The sequence below is a fragment of the Bison bison genome, unplaced genomic scaffold, assembly GCF_000754665.1.
Source record: "Bison bison bison isolate TAMUID 2011002044 unplaced genomic scaffold, Bison_UMD1.0 scf7180017864295, whole genome shotgun sequence".
NCBI lineage: Eukaryota > Metazoa > Chordata > Mammalia > Artiodactyla > Bovidae > Bison > Bison bison.
This window is the reverse complement of record NW_011494867.1, coordinates 8,894,959-8,920,801: the sequence shown is the minus strand read 5'-3', so window position 1 is coordinate 8,920,801 and position 25,843 is coordinate 8,894,959. Positions and strand designations below refer to the sequence as shown.

At 41.6% G+C, this 25,843-nt stretch overlaps 1 protein-coding gene across 1 annotated transcript in view; it reads right to left on the bottom strand.

The window, feature by feature from the left end:
* The window catches only part of CDH13 (cadherin 13), a 1,015,931-nt gene that overhangs the window by 611,521 nt on the left and 378,567 nt on the right, over window positions 1–25,843 (bottom strand). The window contains exon 3 of the mRNA XM_010850808.1: window positions 24,031–24,239. Within this exon, the coding sequence (XP_010849110.1) occupies window positions 24,031–24,239 (209 nt within the window). The remainder of the gene's footprint in view (window positions 1–24,030; window positions 24,240–25,843) is intronic.

The window sequence follows — 25,843 nt, the reverse complement described above, 5'->3', positions numbered from 1 at the left end:
ACTTGTTCTCAACATGAGGCATCACCCTGGGGCAACTCTCGATCCATGTGGAGTGTGCAGCCTGTGGACAAAGCCTCCAGCATTTCCATCCTTCAGGTGGATGATTCTGGGAGGGCTTCTGCAGGGCTCTCACAGGTCCTGTTTAACTGAAGGGATTAATCCTGTTGCCCACAGAAGAGACCTCCACAGTTTACATCTGATCATCTTTTTCCCCCACTCCGTCTCCTTCTACCCCTTCATCACTTCTGCCCCCTTGGACTACCTCCCAGTTACGCTTCCTGCACCCAGGTCCTTGTCTCAGACTTTCTAGGGAACCCCGACTGAAGCCGATGCAGACTGATCAGGACATCCACCTTTGAATGAGAATGGATTAGCACACAGCAAGAGGCACCAGTGCAGGCTGGCAGCAGGGTGTGGAGGAAGCAGAGCAAAGCACAGACTGATCCAGAGCCTTGCCAGAATCCTGCAAGACAGTCACTCTCATCACCAGGCAGTCTCTCTGAGGGCAGTGTGTGTCAGCAATGACTCTTTTTCCTTGACTGCATATTGTTTCTAGGACCATTCTAGATACTGACTTCAAAAGCCTTCTAGTTACTGATGGGCTATATGTATAAGACGTCTTTTGTTCTTGCTTGCATGTCTGATTCCATTTCTGGAAGACATACAGAAAGACATCATCATCGTGGACACGTCATTATGCTCTTTTTCCCACTCTGTCCGGGGAGCTGGGCAGAGAAGACTGGCTCCTGAGGGCTAGCCCCATCCTTCTGGCAGTTGGAACCCTCTGTCTGTGCCATCCCTCAGCACCATGGCGGGAAGTGTGACAACAGCATCTGTCAGAATAAAAGGTGCCCCTGTAATCTGTGAGGTCACAAGAACCTGTGTTTTGGGAAAAAAGAGAAACCCATTATTTGACACTCACATGTTGGAACACAAAAACTGCAAACCAGCAGGGAAGGACAAATATTTTTCTAGAAGAATTTGGCCAGTGGCATAAGAGAAAGCCCACTCAAATCAAACATAGAGGCCCTGCTATCCAGGTCTTTTTACTGGATGAGTGAAGTGAAACCTAGTTTTTCTTCAGCAAATAGTAAAAATGAAAAAAAAAAAAGAAGAATTCTCCAGAGAGCTCTGAAGAAGGAGAGGGGCTAAAGTCACATCCTAAACCTGATACAGCATTTAATTGACAAAGAACAAGAAACTAAATTTGTATTAGGAGCTAAAAAATGTTGCTTACTGACAAGTTAATGTTTAAGACAATAAATATTTCAGAGTTAAATAGGAATACTTTCTTTTCCTCTCCCACTTGTAGCATAGGAGATGATTTCATCTCAATGCATTTAAACTTCACACTGCTGGACCTCAAGAAGATTCAAGATGGCACAGGCCAGAAGGAATTGTCTAATGGGAGGCTGGGACCTGGTTCTCTGTTGGACTAAGGATTCAGGTTACAGCTTCAGTGCTGTGTATGCATTCCTTTTACACCTGGAGTGACAATAAGAAGTACTCGCTAATTCACCAAAGAGAAGAGTCATCCAACTGCCAATTTACTTACTTTCAACTTTTTAGTTAAAGCATGATAGTTATCATTCATATACTAAACCACAAAGTATAAATGTACAGCGTCATGGATTTGTGTGTGTATGCAGCAAATACTCCTGCGTAACCTCCACAAAGATCAGAATGTGCAACACCGACACACTGTAATGTATCACCACTGTAAGAACATGCCCCACGCCTTCTGCGGTCGTCACACATCCCAAGGTAACCGCAGTTCTGATTTCTACCACCATCTGACAGCTCTGCCCGCTGCTGAGCCTCATTTACCTGGGCTTGAAGGTAAATGAAGTTCATATCCAGCTTCCTTCATGTGACATTACATCTTTTAGGTTCTTAAGCATGACAGTATTCATTATTGCTACATAATATCCATTTTATGTATATATTAAAATGTACCCATCTGTATCTTTATGGACTTTTGGGATGTTTCAAGTTTTTTAGGCTATTCTGAACAGTGTTCTGAACATTCTTGCAAACCTCTTTTGGTGTACATACATACACAGTTCTTCCAGGTATAATCCAAACATGGAATTTTGAGGTCATTGATGTTCAGTTGTCAGTGTGAAGGTTCCAGTTGCTGCACATCCTTGTCAACACTTGGTTTTGTCTAAACCATTTGGAATGTGTATGTAATAATATCTCTGTATAATCTTACAGCTTTACTTTCTGTTTCCCTGATTTCTAATGACTTAAAAAAATCCTTTTAATATGTTTAGTGGTCATTTGGATATCTTCTTTTGTAAAGGGCTTGTTAAAATTCATTACCTAGTTTTAATTGGTTTGTTATTATTTTGTAGAAATTGTTAATACATCTTGGATAAATGACCTATAACAGATACTTATAAACATCTTTCCCACTCTGTAGCCTGCCTTTTCATTTCCTCAATGATGTATTTGGATGAGTACATTCTTTTTACTTTTACTGAAGTCCAATTTATTTATCTTCCATTTGTATACATAAGAGAAATTAACATACAATTTTCTTTTAATGTTTATGTCAGTTATTTTGACAAAGGTTATACTAGCCTTAATAAAAGAAGCTTTCAAAGGTTTCACATTTTCTATTTTATGGATGATTTTTAAAATTTGTTTAGTTTCTTCCTTTCATGTTTGGTAAATTTCACCACAAAGTCACCTGGTCTGGAGTTTTTGTGGGATATTTGTTGTTGTTATTTAGTCATTAAGTTGTGTCCAACTCTTTGAAACCCTATGGACTGCAGCCCACCAGGCTTCCCTGTCCTTCACTACCTCGAAGTTTACTCAAACTCATGTCCACTGAGTCAGTGATACCATCTCACCATCTCGTCCTCTGCCACCCCCTTCTCCTTTTGTCCTCAATCTTTCCCAGCATCAGGGTCTTTTCCAGTGAGTCGGCACTTTGTCAGGTGGCCAAAGTACTAGAGCTTCAGGTGCAGCATCAGTCCTTCCATTGAATATTCAGGGTTGATTTCCTTTGGGATTGACCAACTTGATCTCCTTGTAGTAGAAGGGATTCTCAAGAATCTATCAGTACCACAATTCAAAAGCATCAATTCTTTGGTGCTCAGCCTTCTTTACGGTCCAACACTCACATCTGTACATGACTACCGGAAAACCGTGTTGTTGTTGCTCAATCATCCATCCTTCATCCTTCTGCCCTCAATCTTTCCCAGCAACAGGGACTTTTCCAGTGAGTCAGCTGTTCACATCAGATGACCAAAATGCTGGAGTTTCAACTTCAGCATCAGTCTTTCCAATGAGTATTCAGGGTTGATTTCCTTTAAGATTGACTGGTTTGATCTCTTTGGTGTCCAAGGGACCTTAGGAGCCTTCTCCAGCACCACAGTTCGAAGGCATCAGTTCTTCAGCCCTTCACCTTCTTTATGGTCCAGCTCTCATAACCATACATGATCACTGGGAAGATCATAGCCTTGACTATACGGACCTTTGTCAGCAGAGTAATGTCTCTGCTTTCAATGCACTGGCTAGGTTTGTCATAGCTTTCCTGCCATGAAGCAAACATCTTCTGATTTCACAGCTGCAGTCACCATCCACAGTGATTTTAGAGCCCAAGAAGAGGAGATCTGTCACTACTTCCACCTCTTCCCCTTCTATTTGCCATGAAGTAATAGGGCCAGAAGCCATGATCTTAGTTTTCTTTAATATTCAGTTTTAAGCCGGCTCTTTCATTCTCTTCCTTCACCCTCATCAGAGCTTTGACTATATGGACCACAGCTTTGACTATATGGACCTTTGTTGGCAAAGTGATGTCTCTGCTTTTTAATATGATGTCTAGGTTTGTCATGGGATTCCTGGTGGCCCAGATGGTGGCCTGCCTGCAATGCAGGAGTCCCAGGTTCGATACTTGGGTTGGGAAGATCCCCTGGAGAAGGACATGGCAACCCAATCCAGTATTCTTGCCTGGAAAATCCCGTGGACAGAGGAGCCTGGCTAGCTACTGTCCATGGGGTGACAAAGAATTGGACATGACTGGGCAACTAACAATCAATCTAGGTTTGTCATAGCTTTTCCTCCAAGGAGCAAGTGTCTTTTAATTTCATGAGTGAAATCATAGTCCACAGTGATTTTGGAGTCCAGGAAAATAAAATCTGTCACTGCTTCTACTTTTTCTCCTTCTATTTGCCATGAAGTGATGGGGCTGGCTGCCATGATCTTAGTTTATGTCATGTTGATCTTTAAGCCAGCTTTTTCACTTTCCTCTTTCACTTTCATCAAGATGCTCTTTAGTTTCTTTTTGTTCTCTGCTATTAGAGTGGTATCATCTGCATATCTGAGGTCATTGATATTTCCCCTGGCAATCTTGATTCCAGCTTGTGCTTCATTTAGTTCAATATTTCACATGGTGTACTCTGCATATAAGTTAAATAATCAGGGTGACAATAAAGAGCCTTGTCATACTCTTTTCCCAATCTTGAACCAGTCAGTTATTTCATATCTGATTCTAACTGTTCCTTCTTGAGCAGGAGACAAGTTACGTGGTCTGGTATTCCCTTATCTTTAAGAATTTTCCATAGTTTGTTGTGATCCACATAATCAAAGGCTTTAGTGTAGTCAATGAAACAGAAGTAGATGTTTTCCTAGAATTTCCTTGCTTTTACTATGATGTTGGCAATTTGATCTCTGGTTCTTCTGCCTTTTCTAAATTCAGATTGTACATTTCAGAGTTCTTGATTAGCATATTGCTGAAAGCCTAGCTTGAAGGATTTTGAGCATAACCTTGCTAGCCTGCAAATCAAGCGCACCTGTATGATAGTTTGAACATTCTTTGGCATTGCCGTTCTTTGGGATTAAAATGAAAACTGACCTTTTGCAGTCCTGTGGCTATAGTTTTTAAATAATAGGTATTAGACTATTCAGATTTTCTATTTCTTCTTGTATATGTTTTGGTAAGTTTGTGTTAATTTTTTGAGAAAATATGTCAATTTTAATTTTCAAATTGATTTTCAGAAATGTATTCAAAATGCCCTTTTCCTGTGTGTGGGTTTTTTTTTTTTTAATATTAGGAGGATCCCTAGTGATATCTCTGGAGAAGGCAATGGCACCCCACTCCAGTATTTTGCCTGGAAAATCCCATGGATGGAGGAGCCTGGTAGGCTGCAGTCCATGGGGTCGCTAAGAGTCGAATATGACTGAGCGACTTCACTTTCACTTTTCACTTCCATGCATTGGAGAAGGAAATGGCAACCCATTCCAGTGTTCTTGCCTGGAGAATCCCAGGGACAGGGGAACCTGGTGGCTGCCGTCTATGGGGTCGTACAGAGTCAGACACGACTGAAGTGACTTAGCAGCAGCAGCAGCAGTGATATCTTTTACATTCATTTGATTGGTAATTGTGCCTTTTTTTTCTTGGTTATCCTTACTAAGGGCTTGGGCTTCCCTGGTAGCTCAGCTGGTAAAGAATCCACCTGCAATGCAGGAGATCTGAGTTTGATCCCTGTGTTGGGAATATTCCCTGGAGGAGGGCATGGCAATCTACTCCAGTATTCTTGCCTGGAGAATCCCCATGGACAGAGGAATCTGGCAGACAACAGTCCATGGGGTCGCAAAGAATGAGACATGATTGAGTGACTAAGCACAGCACAGCACACTAGGGGCTTATCAATTATGAATTTATCAAAGAACCAATTTGTGACTTTATTGCATTTTTTCTACTTATATGTACTTTCTATGTTACTAACTTCTATTTTAATCTTTATTATTTCTTTCCCTCTATTTTCCTAGGGTGCAATTTGTCATTCTTCTTTGATTTATATAATTTATTTTCAGGCTTTCTTGTCATGAATTCAGATAAAAATTTTTCCTTTACTTGATATGCATCCCATAAGTTTTGTTATATTTTAAAAATATTCCATTCAAAATGTTATCCACCTCCTACTATTATTTCTTATTTCACCCACAGACTATTTCAAAGTATATTGCTTAGTTTTCAAACATGTGGGAATCTTCTGGTTTTCTTTTTATTATTGATTTCTGTTTTAAATCTACAAGGGTCAGACCACATATTCTACATGATTTTTATCTTTTGAAAAATTTTAGATGTACCTTATGACCAGTGTATAATAGATTGGTAACTATTCCATGTGTACTTGGAAAGAGTGTGTATTTTGAGAGTTTAGATACAGTGTTCTACATATTCTATTGAAATTTCCATTAACCTTATTTCTATTTAGGTTGTTTTACAGCTACTGACAGGCAGGTTAAAATTTCTAGCTATGATTATGGGTTTTTCTACTTCTATTAGTTCTGCTTTATATCTTAGTTTTATTTTTCATTTGTTATTGAATGTATCCCGATCTAGGATTGTTATATCTACCAGTTTTATGGTTTTATAATTCTGAAATAACTATTTTTATCTGTGTAACACTTCTTTAGCATCTATATTCCTCTGATAATAGCATAGCTACACCAACTTGTTTTGGGAAACATTTATATGATATGTTTATTTAAATTTGTTCACTTTTCATCATTTTGCATCCTTACATTTAAGGTATATCTGATTTAAGCAATATATATAGCTGTTGTTCAAAATCCAGTGTGACAATATTTGCTTTTAATTGGAGTATTTATCAAATTATATCCCCAGTCTTCATGTTATTCTATATTTCACCTTACCTTGGTAAATCATCTCATTGTGAATATATCCTGTTTGCATTATCCTAATATGAGTGTCTTCTGATATACAAGAACAGAGAATTATGTAAAAATGAGGACACATGGAAAGCCAAAAAAACCAGAGAATGGAAAACTGGGTCCTTGTGATACATACTGAATCCCTATATTAGGTTTATGATCCTATTTAGCTCGTAACTAAGTTACAATTAAAGCCAGAGCCCCAGAACCTGTGCATTTACTGTATGCACCGTATTAGGTAGGACATGGTCTTTCTCTCTTTGCTAGATAATAGTATTTAGTGTTTACTTGTGTGTTAGGCACTGTTCTAAGAACTTCACATGTATCTTCTCATTCAACTCTCATATTAACCCCAGGAGGTACCATTTTATTCCCATTTCACAGATTTTTTTTTAAAGTTTTAAAATGATAAATAAAGAGTTTGTTACAAATCACACAGTTGATGAATTCCAGAGCTGAGATTCAAACCCAGGAAATTTGACTGTCATGGCTTAGCTATTAAAGGACTCACTCTTTGGCCTTTCCCAGTAGCCCTGTCTTTAGTGTTAGCTGCTCAGTCATGTCTGACTCTTTGCGACCCCATAGACTGTAGCCCACCAGGCTCCTCTGTCCATGGAATTCTCCAGGCAAGAATATTGGAGTGGGTTGCCATTTCCTTCTCCAGGGGATCTCCTTGACCCAGGGATTGAACCTGGGTCTCCTGCATTGCAGGCAGATTCTTTACAGTCTAAGCTACAACCTCAGGTTGTTTTATATGGAAAGAAAAACCAGGATCTCTTTAAATTTTGGTCTAATATATACAACCTATTTATGTTGCCAAATACTATCTTATAAAATGTCTACTTTATTAATAATTACCGATGGTCTGTCTTTTTCATTGTTCTTATCTAAAGTATTATTTCTGAAATTTCCATTTTTGCTTTTCTATGTCCTCTAAGTAAAATTTCTAAGTTACTTACAAATTTCTAAGTGCCCTTAAATATTTTATGGGTCTTCATAGCATATTTTATTTAAAAATATGGATTGTAGCTTTTTTCCATGTGTGGCAGAATTCAGGGACAGATGAAAATATATGAACCTGAATTGGTAATCTTACATCTCATTTCGACTGGATGCTGTTCTCTTTCTTGCCAAAGAAATGTTGACAGTTTGGATTTATAACAATGCATTCAGAAACCTTGAGGTTTTATAACAGAAAATAATGTATCATTAGGCACTCTGAAAGGATAATGAGGCATTTACTACATCTTGCTCATTTTGGTAAAGGTTTCTAGAAATAAACATTAACTCATATGGACTTGACATATGGATCATTCATGAAGTGAGCATAGATTGCACAATATAGTTAGCTGCTGGAATTATTTCTCCATAAATTATTCATGCTTCTAATTTATCTAACCATTTTTCCTCTCTTACTGTATCTGAATTTTCCTCATTCCACATGACCTGAGTACATTAGCATCAACAGGGAGAAAGTTAACCAAAACAAAACAAAAAAATTAAATGGTTGACCAAAGAAGCCATGGTAAAAATAAATCAGGGTGAAGTCCTAGGAAAGAGAGCTATCTCCCTCAGGAGAAACACTCCAATTTTGGATCTTAGCTTCTCTCAGGAACTTGAATACTTCATTCGTAATGAGATAATAAGTAATATGATAGGTACTGTAAATCCCACCTAGAGCTATGTTCAATGATCAGTGGAATAAAGCTCGTATCTGGTTGCTGCGGTCAATAACCAGAGATTCCCTGAGAATGCTCTCTGGACGTGGTGCCTAACACATCTGTAAAGGATCCTCAGCATCTTGATGAGATCCAGATTACAGAGCTCTTGGCACCCAATCATTGCAAATTATGTGATTTATACAACTTGTAAGTACTGTTCCATTATTAATACTGCAGCATTATTTTCACCATTGATTACTTATAAATCTCAAAAAAAAAAAATTCAGAGCAACTGATTGACCTGTTGGCATTAGCATTTATTTGGCTAACATACACATCATTAAAAAAATAAAGCAATATTTCTGCTAACATAACAACTTCTAATCTGGTCTTCATTCCTGTAAGCCTATTGCAACCCATTTACACCATTCTGAGAGACAGATGTAGAAGAGACCATGTCATTCTAAGTGAATGCAGAGGAGAAGAGCTTACTTTGGTGGGGGAATCACATTGAGGAGCAGTGAAGGGTGAAAACGATAAAGCCAGTTTGGAGTCAATTTGAATGTTGCTCCTGGTGGAGCAAGAGAAATCCCCAGCGGCCTCTGAATAGGGCTTGATATGACCCCAGCTGCAGTCCATAGGGTTGCAAAGAGCCGGGCATGACTGAGGCAACTGAGCACGTGTGCATGCATGTTCTTTGGAAAGAACAATTCAGATGTAATAAACACGCAGACTGGATCACATGGGAAGAGGAGAAGTTGGACTTAAGAGAGATGCTCTTCACAAAGCCCTATCACAGGCCAGGCAAGAGGATACGATACCTTAGCTAGCTGTAGCTATTATAACGGAGAAGGGCGTACAGGTAAAAACCTCATGAGAGAGAGAAAGAATGAGAAGTGCCACTGACTTCTCAGGTGATGAGGCATCAAAGACAAATCTAAGGCTTGGATGCCTGATGAGACAAGGATGCCATTTTAAGACAGAGAACCCAAGAAGATGAGGTTTAGAGGTTCACTGCTGCTGCTAAGTCGTTTCAGTCGTGTCAGCCTCTATGCAACCCCATAGATGGCAGCCCACCAGGCTCCCCCGTCCCTGGGATTCTCCTGGCACAGGAGTAACTATTTGCATACACACAATAACCTTGATGGGCAAGATGTAGAAATGGACATTTCCTGTAGGCAGCAGACATGAGGACTCCAAGGTCAGAAATGGAGCTATGCCTTTAGAGACACCCTAAAGAGGGGATATTTAAAGTCATCAGGTTGGATGAGATTGTTGAGGCTGGTAGAAACCAGAGGATAGTCAAGACAGAAATCTGAAGAACACTTCCAACAAAGAGCAGGAAGAGAAATTAGAGGAGAATAAAATATAAGAGGTTGCCATATATAAGGGATTCCCTGGTGACTCAGATGGTAAAGAATCTGCCTGCAACATGGGAGGCCTGGGTTCAATCCTTGGGTTAGGAAGATCTCCTGGAGAACAGCCACCCACTCCAGTATTCTTGCCTGGAGAATTCCACGGGCAGAGGAGCCTGGTGGGCTACAGCCCATGGGGTTGCAAAGAGTCAGCCATGACTGAGTGACTTTCACTCACCTTTTTATATATATGTATGTATATACACGTATAGAGAGAGAGTGGGGTACCATGGATAGTAAAATGTCTTGGAAGGCAGATGAGACAGCATTCCAAAACTGTCAAGTGCTCTGTTGGGAATGTAAAGTGGTTCAGCTGCCTTGGAAAACATTTTGCTGGTTCCTCAAAAAGTTAAACATAGAATTACCATATGACCTAGCAATTCTATTCCTGCTAAGTCACTTCAGTCGTGTCCGACTCTGTGCGACCCCATAGATGGCAGCCCACCAGGCTCCCCCGTCCATGGAATTCTCCAGGCAAGAACACTGGAGTGGGTTGCCATTTCCTTCTCCAATGTATGAAAGTGGAAAGTGAAAGTGAAGTCGCTCAGTCATGTCTGACTCTTCACAACCCCATGGACTGCAGCCTACCAGGCTCCTCCATCCATGGGATTTTCCAGGCAAGAGTACTCGAGTGGGGTGCCATCGCCTTCTCCTAATCCTATTCCTACTTCCAGGTATAAACTCAAAAGGACTGAAAACTAGTCCTGAAATGCACGTGCCTGCCTGTTTGTAGCAGCACTTCTCACAATAGTCAAAATGTGGAAACAGCCTAAATGGCCATTGGCGGATAAACAAGCAAATGGTGGTATATCTAAACAGAGCACTTTTAGTCAGTCCTAAAAAGAAATACTGTGATCATACATGCTACTGCATGAATGAACCTTGAAGGAACTATGCTAAGGGGAAGAAGCCAGTCAGAAAAGACCACATTTTATATGATTATATTTATATGAAATACCCTGAATGAGTAAATTCTCAGAAACAGAATGCAGACCAGTTTTTTCCATGGACTAGGGGAGTCAAATGCTTGCCAAGTATGGAGGCTTTTTTTCTTTTTTTTTGCAGGGGGCAGCAGGTAATATCTTGGAACCAGAGGTAGTGGTTGTATAACATCCTGAATATATTAAATGTCACTGATATGTTCAAGCTAAATTGGTTAATTTTATAAGAGTTTCACCTCAATAAAATAAAAATTAAAATAAGTTGCCAAATGCTTCAGAGAATTCTGAAGGGCTGAGGGCTTAGGACTAAGAAAAAGTCTCAGGCAACCAGCTTTTTTCTTTCCATGATCTTCAAGTGAGAGTAAATTTCAGCAAAATGTTGAGGGCAGGAGCCCATCCTGGAGTATTAATATGTGAGTCTGTGATGGAATAGAGATGGTGCTGAAGACTCTGTTTCCAGGGAGACTGGTGAAGAGAAGGGCAGTGATGAGGGATGAAGTTGCCCTGTGGAAATCTGTTTCAACCTGGGGAGATGTGAGCATGTTTGAAGGCAGAGGGGAGGATTCGGAGAGGAGTGAACAACTGAAGGTGTAAAACAGGGAAGCACGTGATAAGACAGAAACTGAAAGGAGCAGGTTCAAGGGCACAAGTGAAGGGCCAGAAAGAGAGGGAAGAGTTGTAGTTCATCGGAGAGGGGAGGGAAAGATTGGAGGTGCGCAGAGGTGGAATAGGGAATCACAAAATCTCAGGCTGGATGGCATAAACATCACAGCAGGAAGAAATGAAGGGCCAGCTGCAGAAAATAGCTGGCAGTGGGGTTGGGCCTAATGCTTAAGGCAAATGGAAGTCTTGGAGTGGTGCTCAAGTCATGAGCAATAAATTAAGTATGAAAAATCACAGAGTAGCAATAAAGGCGGGGACCTGTACAATAAAGCTGCTGCAGTTCCACGATCATGAATGTCTCATCAACCAGTCTTTTCACATCATGCCATCCTGTTATCCAGAATGTTTTTGGCCTATAGATGGGGCTAATTAATTGCCGAATTAATTTTAGTACATCCTTGTAGGTACTTGAGTCCCTTTTGAATCTCGAGTCTATCATCCAGTTAGGACCCCCGAGCTGTGAAAGTTACAAATTAAAAACCATGTCTTTATATCTGTATCTCCATCACTGGGATGAATGCAGTCAGTTGGGGCCATTGACTGCATGCAGAAGCCGTTTTTTAGGCTGACACAGATTATTTTTCAGGCCTTTTAGACGCAGCTATTCAATCTGAATCTACTAATATCCAGTGATAATATTCAGCTCATATTTCTCTATCTTGACAAAAAAGGATAAAATGTTTTGATAAATGCTTTTTGAACAGTCTGAGCACAAAGCACGGCTCTGAAATATCCCGGTTGTATAACCATGGGCAAGTCACATATCTTTCCATGTCTTACTCTATTCATCTGTAAAATGAAGATAATAGTACCTATTTCATAGGTTGCTGTAATGATTAAATGACTTAACGTAAGAAATACGCTTAGAGAGGTGCCTGGCACAGAATTTGAGCTAAATAAATGTTGGCTATGATCAGCATTATTAACATTAATATTCACTCCATCTCTGGCATTTGTTTAGTCATTCAGTAAGTATTTATTCAGTGCCTGGTATTATATTATGTGTTAGATTCATAGCAATGAACAATTCAGTCACAGTCCCTACCCTTATGGAAGCATATAATTTTACTTTACCTAGTAAACCAATGCTCAAATTGTAAGATTTATGTAGAATTTGAAATATATATATATATAAGGGGACTTTCCAGGTTTTTTGCATTTATTTTTCTTCAATTCAGTTTCTGGGTGTTTTTTTCTTTTCTTTTTTTTCCTATGTAGAAAAAATTATTATCCAAAGACCTGAATGAAAGAGGAAATCACAGCAAAATCAGGCAAATAAGACTGATGGTCATGCTCTTAAGGGGTAGGCTTTTCTAACATGGTCCAAATTGAATAAGAGACAAAAAAACAGCAGTCAAGCCTCAATTATCTGCATTAACTGGGGTTTGTGAGAATGGACAATGAGAGGAAAAAGATAATGCATCCTGATTTGCTGTCTTAAATCTCATGGCAGAGGCTAAAAAAAAAAAAAAAAGTAGCATACAGGGCCATTTGGAATGAGAATGATGATGGATATGGGCAGTCTCTGGGAAAAGCCTAGTTATAGTTATTCAAACCATTCTTTGGGTCTCTTGGAAAACTACCATTGTTTATAGCTTTTTAACTTCAAAGGAAAGGAGCTGTAAAAAGTTGTTGTCAACAGAAGCCCAATTTGCTTGATATGATGAAGGGGTTGGTTGACAATGCACACCTTTTGTCAAAAGAATTTGTCACACAAAGAGGAAATTGCAGGAACCATTTTATTTCCATAAATGGCTGGAAGGCAGGAGACACCATATAGAGAACAAGGGAAGGAGAAGCCCCCTCTTGAACCTCAGGTTCAATTCTCTCTTATGGGTGGAAGAGATAAGGAACAGTGAGGAAGACTCTATAACCTCCCCTTCTGAACTGGGAGAAGGTGGAGGGAAAGCACTGGGGTCAATGGAGTTAGAGCAACATGCTCAGGTCCCTGAAGGTTGCTTCTAATCCAGGAGGATGTTTGAAATTTCTCTGCCCATGTGTAAGTCTACTGATAAATCAAATTCTGAAACTGTATATGGGGTATTATTTAAAGTACTCTTTTGATATTTTATCTTTCTTTGCATGATAGAGAAAGAAGAGCAAGTGTTACCCAAATCTATTCCCTGTAAAAAAAATTACTTTGATGACCACATACACGCAGTATTTGCTTTTTGATTGTTGCTATTTCTTGCCTCATGAGAAAGAAGCAATTCAGCAAATAAACATATCTGCCCTTGTTGTGAACCCAACTAGAAGGTAGGCACTCCTGTTGTCGTTATGTATTATTATCACTGTTATTATTTTTATGTAGCACCCCCAGGGGGCATGAACTAGAGGGTTTCTACTTCTGTTAACAGGAATAGAAACAAGACAAAATAAGCCCTGAGGGGGTTGGGCCCTGGCTACAGGTTCAAAGTGCTTCCTATTTATCTGCATGAGAGCCTGAGACTAGACTTGGCTTCGTCTGAACAAGCAATTGAGTTTGAGGATCAAACAGCATCGAAGTGTGGCCCAGAGGAGTTGCCACCCTGGCACCTACCACAGATCAATCCCAGCCCACAGAAACCGACATGGGCGGAGAGAGGATATGGTTGGCTAGGGCATAATGCTCTTCTTTGTTTTGTTTTTTTCAGGTGCTCAGGATTCTCCCTTAAAAGTTTGGATGAAGACCATGTAATTTAACTAACCCATGTGCTTGGTTGAGGGAGACTGAATAAGTAATACATCCTTCAATGTTCCTTTGATACTGAGTTTTTTAAGTATTCAGACCAAAGAACTAAAAGGAGACAATCCACGGTCTATATCAACGACTGTGTCCTCCTATCATTGAAAATGTTTGTTTTTCTCAATCAGAATTGAGAACCAGACTTCTACAGAGGAGCCTATGAGACATTTACATTTGAAAATCTTGTGCTATTTTCATGCAGTTTTATTTCCAAAAGTTTTATTCATAAGGAAAGTTTTTTTAAAGTGTCATGACAACACAGGGCTCCAACTACCAAAAATTTCCTTGGGATACTCAGTTAGTTTTACATGACTTTTAAAATTTCCAATCAGTTTGAAATTTGCCAACATCATTTCATCTCCAGTAAGAGCAGCCATGCCAATTGGCAAAGACCATGGTGATTAGGTATCTCCATGTGCCAGACAAGAGGGGAGTTTAAACAAGAGATTAACACCCCAATATTTACACTTAGAATTCACTTTTAGTTCATTTATGGTAATAATAAAAGATAGGAGGCTAATATCTGAGAGACTAGAAAATTTCTTTCTGATGATTCTACATTTCCTTTACTTGCAAAGCCCCAAGCAACTGTTGGAACGCTAGCTGTGGGTAGAACACTGGACCTAGGGAATCACTGTGAATTTGAAGCTGAGGTGCCTCCTGAATTGCTTTACCACCTGAGGACGACATCTTGACTTTGTTTCCTGACTCATAAAACAAGAATAACACCATTGCTTCAAGACCTTGATGTGAGGATCAAATCTATATAACATATATGGAAATTAAGTTTTAAATTATAATTTAAAAAGTATAAATCTAAGACATTCTCCCTTGACTCTAGGACCATAAAAATCAATGAGATAAGTTTGAAACAAAGGACCTCAGGGTCTAAGAGACATTTATACTTAGAAAGCTTGTGCTGGGAGCAGGGAGGTGGTTGGCAGTCAAGATGGCAGAGTAGGAAGGCATGGGGTTAGCATCTCTCTTACAACTAGGGCACCTACTGGGTGCTGGTGGGATCCTTGGACACCTAAGAGGATGGGAGGAACCCCTGTACGATCAGGTAGGACATGAGAGAGAAGGAGGGAGGGAAGGAGAGTGGAGGTGGGATGGGACTGTACCCCAGAAGGGGTCTTGGGGAGGAGAGAGGTCCACATGCTTGAAGGGCCCGCTCAAGGCATGGGGACTGGTGGGAATGTGAGGGATGTTCGGAGGATGGGGGATTGGAGAAGTTTTTGATCAGTTGTACATTCATTTTTTATTTTCTAGCCATGTTTTAATTTTCCTATGTCATTTCATAGTCTTTACAGTAGAATAGAAATGCACTCGTTCTGTTGCAAATGTCAGCATTACTAAATTAGCAGGGGCTATGTAGAATCAGAAGGCCCAGACCCAATTCCCAGTTCTGCTACTTGCTGACAGATAAGGACATTGGCTAAATTAATCAGCATCTCTGAGCCTGGGCTACTTCTGTATCTGCAAAGAAGGAACCAGATCATCAATGGCACAGGCTGGCTCTGAAGATCAGAAGAAGAGGCACTTGTGAGAACATCTAAGACAATGTCCTGACATGTGGTAGGCCCCCAGGGAGTGTCCCCTTCCATTTCTCTTTCAAAATATATAAATATTTCAGCAGAATTCCATGGCAGCCCTGTCTCACTGATAGCACTTAAAACCCAGCTAATCTACATTGAGATGTGCTATAATTGTAAAATACATATTGCATTTCAAAGATTCAGTGTAAAAAGAATGTAAAAAAATTATTAATAATATTCGAGCCATTACTTATTGAAATACCTTAGATAAATTGTAATATGTAATGGGTTTTATATAGGTTACAATAAATTTATATATATATAATACATATATACACTCACTTCAAAGGTATATCTATAGATATGGAGAGTATCTATCTCTGCCTATATGTATACATATATATGTGTATATGTTATACGTAGAGAGATAGAGATATATCTACATGTGTGTATATATACGTAGAAAGAAAAATAAAGATATACTGTCGCTATGGAGAGTATCTGTATACATATACAGATACAGATATATAGAGGTATATCTATACAGAGACTATCTATATCTCCATTTGTGAAATTTAACCTAATATATATATTTGGCATGTGTATGTGTGTGCATTCCATTGGACCACACTGCTGTGCAACATAAAATCTTGAGTCTTCACAAGCCAATGAAGCTACTTTTTGTTATCTAGACTTTCTATGGGATCAGTTATTTCTCCCCAAGCATTTCAATTAAAATTAATCTTCAGAATATAGTTTTCTTAGATTCTGATCCACAAAGCAATCTGTTATCTACTTAAATTAATGAATCGAAGGATGTCTTTTATCTATATTTGAATAGTGTCCTGGAGCTAAGAATCATAAACATAACAATTTAGTCGTGTGTCAAAATGTAACAGCCTAATACCTTATTCTAGGCCCAATTCTTGGATCTGCACCATAATTTTTGAGCTATATATTTTCCCCAATTTGGGTGACAGTTAAATGGATACTAATTTTCCTTAATAGTAGCTGGGGAGGCGTTTGCCTTGAACAGGGGTACTTTGCAGGTTTTTGAAGTTATCACACTTGTTAAATCAGAGCATATTAAGTATCTACAGCTCTAACTCCTCATTTCTTTACGGCCAGAGTAAATGCACAGATTGGTTCTTCACCATGGTGGTTATAAAACATACTTCATGGGAGCAAGATCGATACCATTGTCCAACTCAACAGACTCCAAGCCCTTCCCAGTCAGTGTGATAATATGTCAGTGTGATAATACCTGGAGATAAGACTAGTACTTTTACCATAAGTTAGTCACTCTTATTCTCAGAGATGCTTTAAACTAATGAAGTCAAGTTGCATGGATGCAGTGTGACAGGTACTTTAGAGGTTACATGGTATCATAGCCAAAATAGAGAAGATTCAAATGGTTGGCTCATGGACCATAAAAACTAGAATTTATCTCAGTAACAAAGGTGCAAAATATATTTGTTTAGAAAGTGTGAGATTAGGAAAATGGAAAAAATATGAATCAGTGACAGCAACTCACTGGGTACTTCAGTTAAGAATAAACAATTTGTGATTAAGAATCCTCTGCCAGCACTGGGTTAGGTACAATATATATTTCTATACTTTCACATACCCCATTAAGCATCTACAAGGTATCACTGTACGAATGAGAAAACCAAAACCCAAAGGAGCTAGGCGACTTTTCAGTGTCATATGTCTGGTAAGTAATATGTGTGTGATTAAATCCCAATTGGGAGTCATTCCAGGTCCCCATCAGTATCATCCACAACAATTCAGCTAAATGTCGCAGAGCGCATGCATAGGCAGAGCAGACAGGCACTCAGCCACTGCTTCTGAGCCTCTGGACTCACCATTCTAAGAGGTACTTTTCAAATGGAACCCTAAGATTCTGCAAAGCAGTGGGTTTAAAAGGTGTAATCCCCCTGAGGGTCAAGATACATAATTAACAGCGATATTAATACTGGCTTATGATCAGTTGATGACATAATTTGTCATTTTAAACACTAAAAATAAAAACAACTCTTTCTCCCAAGTTGTTCCTTCCTCTAATTGCTCCCTTAATTTTACTTTTTTTTTTTTTGGAACTATTTCCATCATAATTCTTGGAACTGGATTAGGAGCCAAACTTGTGTCTTTTAAATTGCATGTTTATAGTGGTAATGATTAAACATGGTAAACAAGCCTTGAATTTTGCCTTTTCAATTTCTGTCATAACTTTCTGTTTATCTTATTTTTAAAATGGGTTTTTCAAATGACCACAAAAAGGGGGAAATAATTTTTTTTTCTGCGTTTAATTTAAGCAACTTAAGAGACCAGTTTTCCTTTACTGAAGATACCAAGCATTGACTTCCAGTTAAGAAGTCTAAATTGTTTAATTAACTTCTACATACTGCCAAGTCTTTTGATGTTTGTTAAGTGAACCCACAGGAATAAAGAATCCTCTCTTGAAAGTTTAGTCAGCGTTTCACATAAAGTGGGCAGCTGAGGAGTGGGAGTGGTGAAGATTTAAGTTCATTTATCATCTTGAATTCTCCAGGTTGTAGAAGTGATAGCATTTGCTCACGCTGGAACGGGGGAAGGAATGGGTTTTCTGATTTTGCTTGGCTCATTCATTGTGCATGCATTACAGTCTGACTCTGATGATATGATGAGGAGGAATGACAGGTTTTTTCATGGCACTTACTTTGTGCCTGGCATTGTTCTAAGTACTTTGCATATACTTACTCATTTAATCCTCGCGACAGTTCTATGAGGTTGATACTATTATAAGCCCATTCTACAGCTGAGGGACCTGGAGCAGAGATGCAAGCCTGGCACTGGGAACCATGACAAGGCTTCCAGCTCTAGGGCAGGGTTCCCAGCCTCCCCATGTGGAAGCCAGGGCCCTGAGTTCAGGAGCTCGGGAGTGATGTGAAAACAAACACAGAAAAATGAAATGGCTAGAGTTTAATGCTATGATGGGGGAGAGGCAGGCAGGGCTCTCTGAAGGGCATGGAGGAAAAGTCACTTTATTAGCTGGGGGGACGGAGAGGTGTCCCTGAAGAAGGGAAATCTCGGCAGGTTCAGAAATTTCAGAAGAGTTAGTCCTGCTGATTGGTACTGGCCATGGAGCAGCTGGGGCCATGGCTAGCAGGCCGTAACCTAGACAGAGGAGTGGCCAGCGTGATCTGGAGGAAGAACTCGGCCAGCTCAAGAAACCACACGTGATCTGGTATTGGGAGGTGAGGGCCGATTTCAACGCAGGGAATGGTATGAAGGGAGGGATTCAATCTACTCATATGTTTATTCAGAGGGTATTTACTGAACACCAACTACTGCCCACACTGTGCTGGGTGCTGAGGACAGATCAGTGGACGCTCCAGGAAGGGAGCAAGGAAAGAAGGGAGTGGGGGCGTGGGCAGGGAGGCAGAAGGGAAACAGACTATACTCCTGCCTTCAGCGAGCTTGCAGTCTTCTCAGAGAGCCAGACTTGAAATACTTAAAGAAGGAAGATGGCCAGGAAGGAAGGGAACAGGTGCTAGAAATGAGACTAGCAGAGGAGACCTTCCTTTGGTACCAGGGAGCGCTCTTAGAGGAAGTAACATTTCAGCAGATCAAGCCACTTAAAAACGAGAAGGAATCTGATCAAGCTAGGCTGTGAAGGACATTTTTCACACACATATAAAGACTTCAGAATTCATCCCATAGGCCCGATACACTGATGGGAAGTAAGACCCATTAAGCAGAAGAGTAATCTGATTAGATTTGCACTGATACTCCAGGCTGGGGGCAGGGAAGCCTGATTCAAGCCTGTAGTCTGTGGCCCCCACAACTCACCATCTGTTACAAGCATGCTTCCTGCTTTGCTCATGAGACCCAGCTGTCTGGGTCACAGGAATCTAAATTCTACAGATGCTTAGAGCATGAAACTAACTTTTTAAGATGAAGTTCGTAGGTACAGTCTCTTTAGCTCCCGAACTTAATTCAAAATAAATTCCTACAAGCTCTGTGAAGTTTCCCAGCCTGACTTTATTGAGTTTTTAATTGATGTCAGAATTCAGTGCCATAATCTACAGTTCCGGAAGCTACAAACTCTTAAATTAGAAATACATAAATAAATAAGTGGCATTTTTCTCCCAGACTTGCAACGTGTAAATGAGGTTGATGAGTCCCATTTACACGGCCTGTAAAGACAACTCCATCCAAGATGCAAAAGAATGAAACACAAGTTTTTCCATGGAAACCTTTGGAGCTCTATGTTCAAGGTAAAAATAACGAACTTTTAATAAGTGAGTAAATGGAAGGAAACACTCTGCTGTCTTCATGTTCACCACTGCTAGGCAGCAAGCAACAGCAGATTTTGTGTGGACAAGCTACAGTTCCATCCAGATGTACTCTTGTGAGTCAAGTTCATGGTCACATTCCATGGGCTAGGAAACACCTTTGTGCACATATGGTTATCTCAGCCCCCTCCTTAACCGTCCCCCTTGGCTGTCAAAATGAAACTGCTCCTCCACCCACACAGATCTAAGATGATCCTAGACAGGTCAGACAGGCACCAGCTTCTGGGCAATCCCTTAACAATGTAGCAATAGCTTGAACATCTATAACTAAACCACAATTAACAATCAGACTTCACAGATTGGGCTATAGGCTTTCCTGTGAAACAGGATCACAGGAAGCAGGTAAGATGAGAGATGCACATTCTTACATTCTTTTATTAAGGAATCGTTGGGCTCCAGTTACTGCAGCTGAATTTGGCTTCAATGGGGCTGCGTTTGTCTTAGAGAATCCGTCCTTCCCTGACACAGTGATGTGAAGCCAGCCACTGTGACGCCTCTCCTGTCTCGGTTGTGCTGGGTGCCCCAATGCCCTTGTTTCCCTCTTTGGCCTCACTTTCTCCTTCCACCCCTATCTGATTGCTGTGTCATGGCCTCAGCAAGGACGTTTTGTCCACAATTCCTTATCCTTTCTCAAGAGGTTCTAAAATAATGCCACTGATGGGACATGTCAACTGCTCTCTGATGCTGTGCCCAAGGCAGCACTCCTGCGATTGAGACTATTCTCATTTATCCCTGCTTCACAGATGAGAATGTTTAAGTTCAGGGAAGTGAGTGGCTTGCCCAAAGTCATGTAAACATAAGTGATGGAGCAGAAATTTGAACCCACTTAAGTTTGACACCAAAGTTAAAGCCCTACTACTATGCTATTTCCCCCCCCCCCCCAGGTGTTTACCTGAAGATCCAACCCTGCCCCTATCCAAATGTACCCAGGAGCTGCCAACTCAACACATCCAAGCTGGTCTGTTCACCTTTCCCAAGCATTCCTCCCCTGACTGGTGCAATCCAGCTCCATCCTCCTAGGCTAGACAACTAGACTCACTGGGATGCTGGCTCTTGGCTCTGTTTTCCTTCAAACCACATCTTCCATTGGTTGTCTTCCCCCCATTGCTACTATACTGCTCTAATTCATGCCCTCGTCTTTGGACCCATGGGAAACCACCCAGATGGCACAGTTTGCTGGCGAGCAAAGTGGCAGAAGGAGAATGGGTGGAGAGGCCAGAGTCTCAATCTTGTTTCTGCCAACTGCAAGCAAGGGGATATTGGCCAAGTTCTCACGTCTGTGGGAAGGGGGTACCATTAGCAGCCTCACAGGGCAGTTGGGAGGGTTAGAAATAGCACATTAAAGCAGACCCTGAGACGCACATACTCATGAGAGTCCCGCTAAGCAGTACAAGTTCTCACTCATCTCTTCGTGCCTCAGTTACCCCAGCCTGTAAAATGAGGCCAGTAGCATGGGCCTCCAAGGTGGTGGGGGGATTAGATGAATCAGCATCTGTGGCCCATGAGGGCAGCAGCCAGCATGCAGTGAGCACCAAGCAAGCACTGGCTGGCCTCACAGCCCTCCTCCCCCTTCTCTAAAGGCACAGAGCAGCCATCACCATCACCTCCCTGTTGGTACTTAATTAACACACATGGTCCCTTTCTCTCCCCAGGCAGGAGCTGGGCTGACTCCTGAACTCATTGCTTTCCTTCTCTAGCTGGCCTGCTGCACCACACACAGTAGGGCTTCAAAAATACTAACTGGGTATTTATTAAGGACTGTGCTTTCCTTAGAAAGATTCTATGGCTAGCTATTTTATTTTCCTAGCCTTATGTCTTACGTTTTTCTTTTCTTTTTTTTTTTTTTTGAACCTTTATATTATGGATATATCTGGGCAACTTCACAAGGCTGATTTTCAAATTTCATAAAATTACTGAAGGTGGGAGATAAATGCCTATTCTGCTGGAGTTGGCAAACTGAATGGCACAGCAGCCTCCCCCGTACTTTACAAGAAGCAAACAATAGCAACCAAGCTTTGTGGACAGTGTGTTCAGACAGAGACAAATAGGAGATGGCCAGGGCTCCAAGGAGCTGGGCTTCTAGAGGGGATCTTTCTGGGACTCAAGTGACCAGCTCTTCATGGCTAAGTCTCTTGGTAATAATCCCAGGACTCCAAGCCCAGCAAGGTGAAGTTTTGTCCTAGGAAATGTCTCAAATCCTGTCTGCTCTGCTTGGAGCTAAATATGACACTGTCTTTTTCTAGATTTAGAGATGAACTCTCAATCACAATGAACAATGTTCATCTAACTTCATTCTATCCCACATGCAAAACCCCCTTCTGTGAATCTCTGTACCATTTACTTGTTCCCAAGAAGCATTTTGTACTGCACATCCTGGCAGCTGTGTTGCTAGGCATGCGGAAGTCATTTATATCATGAGTTAGTGAGCTGCTGTGAAAATGACCGTGGTTAAGTGAGAGATAAACTCTCTTTTGTGGTGCCAGTGGGTTTCCACGCTGGTATGTGTTCACCAAGATCCCGTTTTGTTTTGAGAACATCAGTGGCATGCTGTGGATTCACGTTTAGCTTTCTACCTACGCTTAACTCACAGATTCACAGATACGAAGAGGAATTATGCAGTTTTTCCAGTCCAGGGACAGCAAATATACTCCAGCCCTAGAAACATCTCTAAGTGATCAATGGATAGTAGCTTTCAGAAGCACTGTCTTGAGAGTGATACTCAGGTCAAGCAGGGTGATTAGCAATGTCTGCAACGTATATCATTGTGGAGTAGGGCAGCACACATGCCACTTACTTGCTGTTGCAGACTGTTTAACCCCTCTTATCTGCAGGTAAGGAAGTTACGTGACTCTTTCAAGATCACACAGACAGCGTTGGCAGGAGAGCGGCACTCACGATGCCATTTGTACTGTCTCTGCTCCCCAGCCGTGGGACTGGTGTTCACTCCACCAGTGAACAAAATTAACAGATGAAGCAGGGTTACGGGGAGTGTGACAGATGGAGAAAAGCAGTGGGAATCACAGGCTTTGATAAAGTGGGTAAGAGCAGGCCAGCAGCAGGTAGGAGAAAAGGCTAGTCCAGTCGCACCAAGCTGGGGACACACCATTATTATTGTAATTATTCTGCCAGGGTCTTGCTGTGCATCTTCCCTTTCTGTAATTGAGAAAGCCACAGAGTCTTTGGGCTCCTGGTGAAGAAGTAAGTAAATCCATAGTAACCAAGTGTCCCTGGATGACACAATCAGGAAGCCTGAAGAGCAGTTGGTGGCATTCCTAAAGTCACATGTGCAGGGGCAGAGATCTTCATCCAGGTGCATGGAGAAGGGAATGGACACCAGTGCATGGCAAAGGAGCAGCACCATACGCCACGGTTGCCTCACATACAACTCTAGTGTGCGACTGTGGTTCTCACCTGCACAACCTCCATTTCCCTTTCTCAGATGACAGCATCCTTATTTGAGCAACAAACTCTTTCACTCTCAGCCTTTGTATTTTAGGTGGGGCTGAACTCATCCTGATTTCAGGACAAGGCATGTGCCTCAGGCTTAGCCAACTAGAGCGTCAGGATCCAATTGTCATAGAAACTGAATCAGGGATGGGAGCGTGCTCTGAGGAGAGCCAGTGAGACTTGATTTCAAGCTTGGGGTGGCAGTAAAGGAAGGGATGCTCTTTAAGATGACTTCAGACTGGGAAGATGACGTGAAGCTGCTGAGACCACACCAGGAAGCAGGAAGGGCTGTGACTGTCTACAAGCGAAGTCAGTGGAAGAAAAGTGGAATCACAAACGGAGAAGGACCAAAGCTAAAGTCATCACTTGGGCATGGATGCACAGCCATGCTAGCAGGCAAAGCTATCCCTGAGGTCTCTGTCACATGACCCAATCAGTTCCCCTAGCCACGCTGTTTTTTGTTGTTTTTTATTTTTCTTTTTGACTTAGGTTTCTATCATTTGCAAACAACGAAAAGACTCTTGACCAATAATAAGCCAAAGACCCATTTTCCACACAAGACACACAAGTCTCAGTGTTCCTTCTTGGACCAACTTATCCTAAGTGGCTACATTACCTGCAAGGAGCCCTGGATGTCTTTCCCTCCAACAATCACGAGTTCCGCCATGTCTTCTGCATGGGGAGTCCGGGCGTGGACGAATAGAGTCTTGCCCACCGCAGTTATGTTTCTCAGGGCGACTAAGCTGCCGTCGGTGTTCACCCTGAAGTATGGGCTTGAGACCTCATAGTGCAGCTTGTCATTTCCCTTGCAGTCACTGAAGGTCACTGGCAAAAACAAAACAAATGAACAGAAACAGAAGGAGTGTGAGTAGGCTGGGAAGTTTAATGCTGGAGCTGTCTTTGACCCTTAAATATGACTTACCACTCTGCACCCCAGATCCACGAGTGCTGAGCCTCACCCACTGCACCCTCTTGTGGCCTCATGGCTTTGACTATGTGAAGGACTCCACTCAGTGAAGAGTTCCTTAATCACCTCCCCTGTCCCAGGCAGGTGCTAAGCCTTTTAATGCCCAAAGAGAACCTCTTCCCTGCTTCCACACTGGGAGCAGAAGATACTGCAGACAAGGCTGGGAACTGAGACGGAGGGTCCCTTGTCACTTCTCATCTAGGTTGAGCCCAGCAGTGGAGACAGGTAGGAAATGAAGGACTCAGCCACGGCCTCCCCTTACTTCCCCAGGCTCTATGAACAACCATTCATGACAGCATTTAGCCTACTTTGTTCAACTTTCACTTAGCTCTTTGGTGAAGTCAGGGGTGGTGCCTTTTCTTCCCTCAGAATCCCTATAAAGCTTTGCATAGCTGCTAAGTATGGTTGGGATCTGTGTGTGAGTGTTGAATGAAGTTTTGACAAAGGACAGTTATGACAGCATTTATTGATGGCATCTGAGTGGCAGGCTCTATTATAAGGACTATACATTCAGTCTCTCCTTCCAGTCTCACAACCACTCTAAGTTACGGCAGCATTTCCCAGGTTTATTTTTATTATCTCCCCCAACAACAGAAGTGTTTTTAGGTATTGTTGCCTAATCATCACCACTCTCATGCATTGTCAGGGTCATAGAGCTGTTGTATATCTGTTTACTTACCGCATGTATATCTGTACTCTACACACACACACAAAGTACAATTGCTTGTCTTTCTCCCAAGAACCTGTGTCACCCCTTTGGTGACATAGAGCCCACTGAGAATGCACAGTCTACACACATCATTTCCATAGCATGGGAGGCAAGACTGAGCCTTGAAGAGACTGACTGACATGCTCAAGACCACACACTCAGAAAAGGCAGACACCTGTTCTCAGGCTGATCAGTCTGGATCTACATTTCAAGTTCCCAGCATATCCATTTCCCAGAAATGGGTTAACGAGAGGGAAAGGAGCTGCTGCCCCATCCTGACCCCCTCAGGCCTCTAACCAACCCCTCCAGGTCATCAGAGGCACCAGGTGAAGACATCCTGAGAGACAGACCTGCATTTAGAACCCGGCATATCATAGGCCCTCGATATATCCTCGCTGTCTTCCCAACTTGTGGTATCAGGTAACTAGGGTTGCATGATTGGGTCTTGTATATTTTAGACACCTTTTACCAGTCCAGGAATGAGGGCTTTAGACTGGGGGCATTTTTCAAGGCTATGGGAATAATCTGCTGCTGCTGCTGCTGCTAAGTCGCTTCAGTCGTGTCTGACTCTGTGCAACCCCATAGACGGCAGCCCACCAGGCTCCCCCGTCCCTGGGATTCTCCAGGCAAGAACACTGGAGTGGGGTGCCATTGCCTTCTCCAATGCATGAAAGGGAAAAGTGAAAGTGAAGTTGCTCAGTCATGTCCGACTCTTCGTGACCCCATGGACTGCAGCCTACCAGGCTCCTCCGT